Below are 7,611 nucleotides of genomic sequence, written 5' to 3' on the forward strand. Positions count from 1 at the left end.
ATAAAATTGCTCACAATAAAATATTTTTGAGGGCTTTTCAAAATTGATTAGCAGCATGATCTATATCGCTTACCATTCTTAATTGTATAATCTATTGGTTAGAATTTAAAATCTCACTTTGACTTAACGTGAGTTTTAAGAAATGTAAAAAATATTATGAAAAGAATTAGTGAAATATATCTCCTACTATATATTACTCCATCTATCTTACTCTTAAGTAGCTTACTCAGTATGTGATTTTATAAAGTGTTGTTTTGTGATTTTATAGAGAGAATAAAGTATAAGAGATAAAGAGAGAGTAAAGTAGGGGAGTGTTATATTGCTAACTCAACACTTAATTGCTAACTGCAATTAAATAATAGTCCTTAGATATTCAAATCAAAGGCCTAGATCATCAGCCCCGAAATGTCAATACGATCAACAAAAAACGTCAATAAGGGTATTAATGTCAATTTACACCAAACTTTTGAAAAATATCACATAACTTTAAAACGCATATAACTTTCTCGATTTAAATAATTTTTTGCACAACATATATCAAATTAAAGATAATTTCATAAGGATTTTAACGAAATCTCACTTGCATATGTTCCGATGTCAAAATTTGAAATTTTTTTCAAAAATTTTCAATTTTTTCGTACAGCAACATGTCAACATAGTATATAAAATATGTCAATATAATACATGTAGAATGTCAATCTTAAAGCAATGTGTTGACATAAGCAATGTGTTGATATTTTCAAAATACTATATTGACATTTTCATCCAAAACCCTAATTTTGTAGTTTTTTTTATCTTTTTCAATTTAATTAATAAAAATAAAAATTACACGTGATAAATTTTAGACCACTAGATTTCTAATATCTCATGGTCTTAAATTAGTAGTAGTTAGCAACTAGAGAATGAGTTAGCAATTGATTACTCCCTGGATAAAGTAAAAGTCATTATACGTTTTGTTTTTAGCTAAAAAACGAAATCAATCGCTTGTGTGATTAGATGTTTTGTTTTTAGCTAAAAATGAAAATCAATCACTTGTAGTGGGATAACAAAAAAAGGTATCTCAATCTCTTGCGGTGGACGGATGGAGTAATTATTATCTTTATTTTTTTTAGTGGTATATATAGGTCCCTTAAGGTTTAAGAGCATCAGCAATGGGGCACCCTAAGGCGCGACCTAAAGCCCGCCCTATGCACCGCCACATCAGCATTTTATCCTCCTGCCCTTCCACCTGCAGTGGGGCGCCCTAAGGCGCACCCTAAACATTTAATTGTTTTGTTAATTAATTTAACTGTTTTCAAATATATAAATGCAAACTTATTAAAAAACACAATGATTAACTAAGAACGACAAAAAATTCACTGATTATAAAAACAAAGGTACACGAGTTAGAAATAAAAAAAGAGACTATCCTACAAAAGCCCCAACTTCTGGCTCAACTCATCACTCAACCTTTGGAGGCGCTCAGCTTGGGCTGGATCCGTACACCTCATAAGGGCGTTGTGCGTATCCAACAACGTCCTCGCCATCGAGGCGGTTGCCAAATCCGCGTAGGCAACTGTCGCCGGGGTCGAGGTAGGGGTCGGGGTCGGGATCGGCGATGGGGGGCGGCGGCCGAGGAGGATGTCGCATTCGCCTTCCCCTTGTTCTTCGCAGCCTTGACGCCTATGGGACGCCGCCGGGAGGACATCGGTGTGCCGAAACTCTCTTCCTCAGCGCACGTCTGGTTGAGGTCCACCGGACGAGTTCCGCTTTCGCTGGTCGTGTAACCACAAGTGTCGGTGGTCTTCGTCCTCTTCGCCGCACCGGTGTGCAGAATCCCGCCTTGGAACTTCTGCTTGCCCCTGAAGAGCGCCCGGATGTTGAAATGCTTGAAGTCGCCGTATATGGACTGGTATGGCAACAGCGCTCTATCGCGCACGTCGCTCAAGCTCTCGCCGCTTCCCTGATCCCTCGAGCACTTCTGGTACTCCGCCGCGAACAGGTTGACTTGCTTCTTCACCTGATCCCAGTGCTTGCGGAGCTGCTCCCGTTGGCGCTTGTACGCGCTCGGCGGCTTCGCCTCATTGTAGCGCTCGACGATGCGCTCCCAGTACACGAGCTGCTTCTGGTTGTTGGTGAATATCGGGTCCTCCGATATATCCACCCAACACCTCACCAAGACGAGGGTTTCATCCGGCTGGTAGTTCGTACGGCCGGGGGTGTACTCTTCGTTCGTTGCCGGAGGTGGCAACTTCCTCGCGACGTGCTTGGTCCGCTTCTTTCTGGCGGGAGAGGGGGCGGCGGCTGAGGGCTCGTCGGCGGAGGGGGCGGCGGCGGCGGCCGTGCGACGTGAAGCGGGGGCATGGTGAGTTGGCGACGGCTCCATGTCGGAGAGACCGTACGAATCCGTACTGAAGTCCGGATCGTACGTCTGGTTGGCGTTGAACAACCAATATTCGCCAGGTTGTGTACCCGGCCACCGTGCGACATCTCCAAACGTCAGGCTATTAGGACTTGAGTATCCATCGGAATCCATTGTATAGCGTAATTTGAGAGTTGAAAAGTGAATCGAAAAGTTACAAATGAAAAGTGAAGCAAGGGTATATATATAAACAAAATTTTCAAATTTTAAAATAAAATAAAAAAACTAAAACGCGTTGCATCGTCCAGCCATCATCCGCGTCACCCACAATGGGCGGACGATGCCATATCGTCCGCGCTTCGTCCGCGGACTAAGCATCGGGCGCGGACGACGCATCGTCCGTCGTCCGCGGTGCCACAATGGCGGACGATAGCGCGCCCGACGCATCGGGCGCGCTATCGTCCGCCCCATTGCTGATGCTCTAAGAGAGATGTGAACTAATCCCTCCATTCCCTCCAGTCCACCCACGCCGTCGACTCCAGCTCCTCACCGTCACCCCTCCACGGCTCTAGCGGACCACCCATCGTCATCAACAGCACTAATTGTATGTTCATATTAAGAACTCTAATTTGATTAGTAGATTAGTTTACTGTCACAGCAACATTGTTGAATAGTTTACTCCTATATATTTCATGGAAGTCATGTGCTCATAATCTAATGTGAATTCTTGCCGGTATATATACATAAAACTAATTGATAATATATGCACATTTGTTGAAAAGTTAAAAGAACCCCTCTATGAATATATTACACATCATGTCTAAATTTATACTGTACTAGGAATATTGAGACAATTTTAGTTTTTCGGTTTGAGGTTTTTAAAATCGTATACAATTTCAAATTTTTTGGTTAAGTTCAGTTTTTAAGTTTTTATAGTCAAGTTTTCGGTTTTTCGATTCGGTTTCACTTTTAAAAAAAAATACTTCCTCCGTCCCATAAAAATATGAGCAATGTGTATGATACGAAAATTAAGACAAAATTGGTAAAATAGGAGAGATGAGGAGAATGATAGTTTAAGTAGTGTTAGTGGATAGTAGGACCTACATTATTAAATTGATAGTATAACTTTCCAAAAATGGAATGCACATATTTTTTTGGGACGGACGAAAATGGAAAGTGCACATATTTTATAGGACGGAGGGAGTAGTATTTTTCGGTTCAGTTTGGTTCGGACAAAAAACCAAAATGAAAACTGAATGCTCACCACTATCCCTAACGGAAGCTAGGGAAGCATGCCATAATATAACTACACTATTGCTTCTACTCGAGTTTCAATTCAATAAAAACTTCAAAGAGTAATCCACATTCAATAAATGGTTATGCAACTTGAGGCACCAAAGAAATTGAAACTATGAAATTTAATCAAATAGAGTGAGTGGCCTCATCATGTGCAAGTGCATATGGTTCTTCGATACAATGATGAATAAATATTACCAAAAAAAAAAGGATTAGTTAGCTCATACCTTGGAAGAACAGTCTCTTTGTACAACAAAACTAGACTCTCAAGCTACCAAATTGGGTTCCCCGGCTGCATGGTTTTCAACTCTGGAATCATAATCAAAGCTTCTCGCAACATCAAAGAAATGAGCCACTGCATCCTCCGGTGTACCAACAAGAACTCCATGGCCCAGGTTCAGAATGTGGCCTTTCGTCCCTGCACTGCTTATGACCCTGACAAAACGGGCAAATCCTATCAGCTTCAGCAAACAACGAACACAGCTTGATAAAGCTCTAAATACTACCGTGGCTAATTAGAATGCATATTTAGCAAGCAGATGATGCACAAAAGACACTGTTGGATTCATAATCAGTTAAGTTCAATGACGAACCTTTTGATTTCATCAGTTATGGCAGGAAGCGGAGAAAATAGACAGGCGGGATCCACATTTCCTTGTATAGAAATGTCACTGCCCAACCGTTTCCTTCCATCAGCCATATCCACTGTCCAGTCGAGCCCGATCACATCAACACCAGTTCCTTTCATCCGTTCTAAAAATCCACCGTTTCCGTTGATATAGAGTACAAGAGGGGTTTGAGGGCATTTCTGCTTCACTGTTCTCACTATCTACATTGATAACATAAAGGCGTTTAGAAAGAACCAAATACCAACAAAAGCTTTAATGGTGTGAGATTCCACGGAGAGCCCCAAAACCCAATAGATCCATGAATCAGATGTAGAAAATTCTAAGCCACTGCAAACTAAAATACAGCTTTATCCCTTTGTTAAAAAGCAACAAGAAAAGTGCAGTTACCTCATCGATATAAGGCTTAGACCACATTTCCCACATATGAGGTGGCAATTGGCCACCCCCATGAATCAAATATCTGTATGCAATGAGCACCAGACTCTACTTGGTAGACGACGTATTCAGCTATTGCCTTTGTAAGATGTGACAGAAGACTCCTTAGCAAAGCGGGTGATGTATGACACATGCTCTTTATTGTTTTATACGTTCGAGTCGTCCCACCTTCAACGATGTATGTAGCAATTGTCCAAGGAGCTCCAACAAAGCCCAAAACCGCAGCTTGTTCCCCTACCTAAAAAAAATATTAGAAACTGTCAAACAGCTTTCGTAGGTAGATAAATGATGGGTGGCTCCATACCAATTACCAACCTCTTTCCGCAGTATCTTAAGAGAATCACCGACAAACTGTAGTTTCTCCAGATCGATAGGGTGCAACGCTTTCAAGTCCTCTTCGGAACGAATGGGAGACTGTATCACCGGACCTCTCACATCCTCTATATCAAAAGGAACACCAAATGCAGGTAGTGGGGTGAGTATGTCAGAGAAAATAATAACTCCATCGGGACGGAATGCTTCCCATGGCTGCAAAGAAATTTGCACAATGAGATCAGTCGTCTCTGATCTCTCTCGGAAGGATGGATATTTCTCTGCAAGCTTTCTATAAACAGCCATGTACCTTCCTGCTTGACGCATCATCCATGCAGGAGGACGGTTTACCGGCTCCCCTCTTGCAGCCTTGACCAATAAAGGATCTGCTTCCATTTTTGAGAAAATCAAAAGTGAACATATTTAGATAGTCGAATTTACCTCATGTTGTAGCACCAGAACTCTTAGTTCTAAAGGAATGCATTTAGACCTCCATGATAAAAAAAATTCCTTGTCATCTACTGTGTTCACGTATCAGACCAGAGATATTCCCCCCGTCCGTCAATAAGAGTCATATATCACCATTTCCGCCCGTCCCACAATAAGAGTTCTATTTCACTTTTACCATAAATGGCAAGTAGGCCCCACATTCCACCAACTTATTCCAGTATCATTTTAATATAAAACTAATACATATAAATGGGACCCACATTACTCCTATTTCACTTTTACCATAAAGGGTAAGTAGGTCTCACATTCCACCAACTTATTTCACTATCATTTTAATATAAAACTAATACATATAAATGGGACCCACATTTCACTACCGTATTCAACCTACTTTTCTTTACTTTTCTTTACATTTCTTATAACCCGATAGACGTAGGGAGTAAATTAAATTTATAAACCTAATTAGACGAGAAAAGTGATGTATTTGGATTTCCTATTCTAAATTGTAGGGCAAAGCCAATCATTCATCATATAGAGGATGAGCTTCAAGAGAATTATTCAGAGTTCTGAAAATCAATTCCCACATTAATCTTCCAATAATAGCAAATACCTAAAAGGCAAAACTTCATACAAAACGATAAAAAAAATTAGGAAAGAAAATATATCCCAATCCTAAATTTTGAAACATCAATCCATCTGAAAGAGGAGCAATTAGGTAGGAGATGTACCAGATGAAGAAGCAGAAGCGTGAGCTGAGATGAATTTGGGAGATTGCTTTTGAGATGAAGCAGGTCCATTGGAGATTGCAAAATTGAGGGGCGTAAACAAGCTCGAGCTTCTCCAGCCGACGCCGCAGTAAGAACTGCGCACAGAAACAATGAGAGAATCGCACAAATTGGGGCAACTATACATAACTCGATTCAACGCTGAAAATGAGGGATTGTGAAGATTTATAGAGGTGAAACGTGCCTGCTAATGGTGGAAAAGCCCATCATCAAAAGAATTGCGAAGTGCGTCGGTTGTCGCTTGATTTCTTCCTCGCCCCTTATCTCAACTGTGGTGAAACTCCCTTATCTCAACTGTGGTGAAATTAAGGCCATCCACTCCGCTGTCTCTATACCGTCCCTTAAATACTATTTGAGGCCCCACTGTCCCTTTTTCCTCTATCTGCACGGAACCTGCAACGCTCCGTCCCTTAACCGTCCCTTAACTACTATTCATTCAATTTCATTTTTTTTATTTTTTTTTCTCAACCCAATTCAATTAAAACAAACACACTTTATTAAAAACACAATTTATTAAAAAAAACACAACATAAAAAAGCACACAACATAAAAAACACACAACATAATTTAAAATACAAATTTAAAGAAAAATAAAAAACTACTCCGCCGGCTAATCATCCTCCGGAGGCGGTCGAGGTTGAGGGGGAGTCGGAAGGCCAAGTTGTGCTGCCATATACACAATTCCGTTCCACCGGGCCGTGAATTGGGCGTACGAGAAGCGGGAAGTGTCCGCCATTGTGGCGGTCAAGTACGCCACCATAAGTGTGTCCGAGCCTCCCCGCGAGCCCGATCCCGAGGCCGGCTGGCTTGATTCGCCTCGGCCCTTTCTTGTTCTAGCCGCTTTCGCCGCCTTCGTCCCTTGCGGCCGATGGCGCCCACTCGTGGATCCTCCAGCATCGCCGACCGTACCCGCAAACTCCTGGGATTCAGCCTCAGGTTGGCTGATGCCCTCAGCGGTGTCACCACCAGACGAGTATTGACCACTCGCCGTATGCTTCGTGCGCTTCGAGGTTGAGCCCGAGCTGGAGCGAAAACCGCCGGCCCACCGTTCCTCGTCCTTGACGGCCTGCCAAACATCAATAAATCTGAATTGATGACGTTCGTCCAGGTAGTAGGCGCACAAAGCGGACGTCAAAATGTGGTTGCCGTTGCGCCGCTTTGGTAGCGCGCCTCTTCGGACGAGTAGATGCCGTAGAATTTTTGACCTGTCGGTCGACTCGGTCAAAGTGAGAGCGGAGCATTTTAAATTTGCGCTTGCGGGAGCCTTTCGACTTTATCTGGTGGTAGACCTCGCAGACCTTTTCCCAGAAACACTTCCGAGATTGTTGATTCCCGACGATGGGATCGTACGAAACGGTGATCC

At 42.4% G+C, this 7,611-nt stretch overlaps 1 protein-coding gene across 1 annotated transcript; it reads right to left on the minus strand.

Annotated features, from left to right (window-relative positions):
* Positions 1-3,741: 3,741 nt before the first annotated feature.
* LOC121809928 (uroporphyrinogen decarboxylase 1, chloroplastic-like) lies at positions 3,742-6,558 on the minus strand. The gene is given in 7 exon segments (XM_042210775.1): positions 3,742-4,072; positions 4,231-4,466; positions 4,654-4,710; positions 4,712-4,939; positions 5,017-5,399; positions 6,192-6,325; positions 6,433-6,558. Coding segments are annotated over 7 exon segments (1,233 nt in total). The 5' UTR covers positions 6,459-6,558; the 3' UTR covers positions 3,742-3,903.
* Positions 6,559-7,611: the final 1,053 nt, after the last annotated feature.

Source organism: Salvia splendens, chromosome 6, assembly GCF_004379255.2.
Source record: "Salvia splendens isolate huo1 chromosome 6, SspV2, whole genome shotgun sequence".
Lineage (NCBI taxonomy): Eukaryota > Viridiplantae > Streptophyta > Magnoliopsida > Lamiales > Lamiaceae > Salvia > Salvia splendens.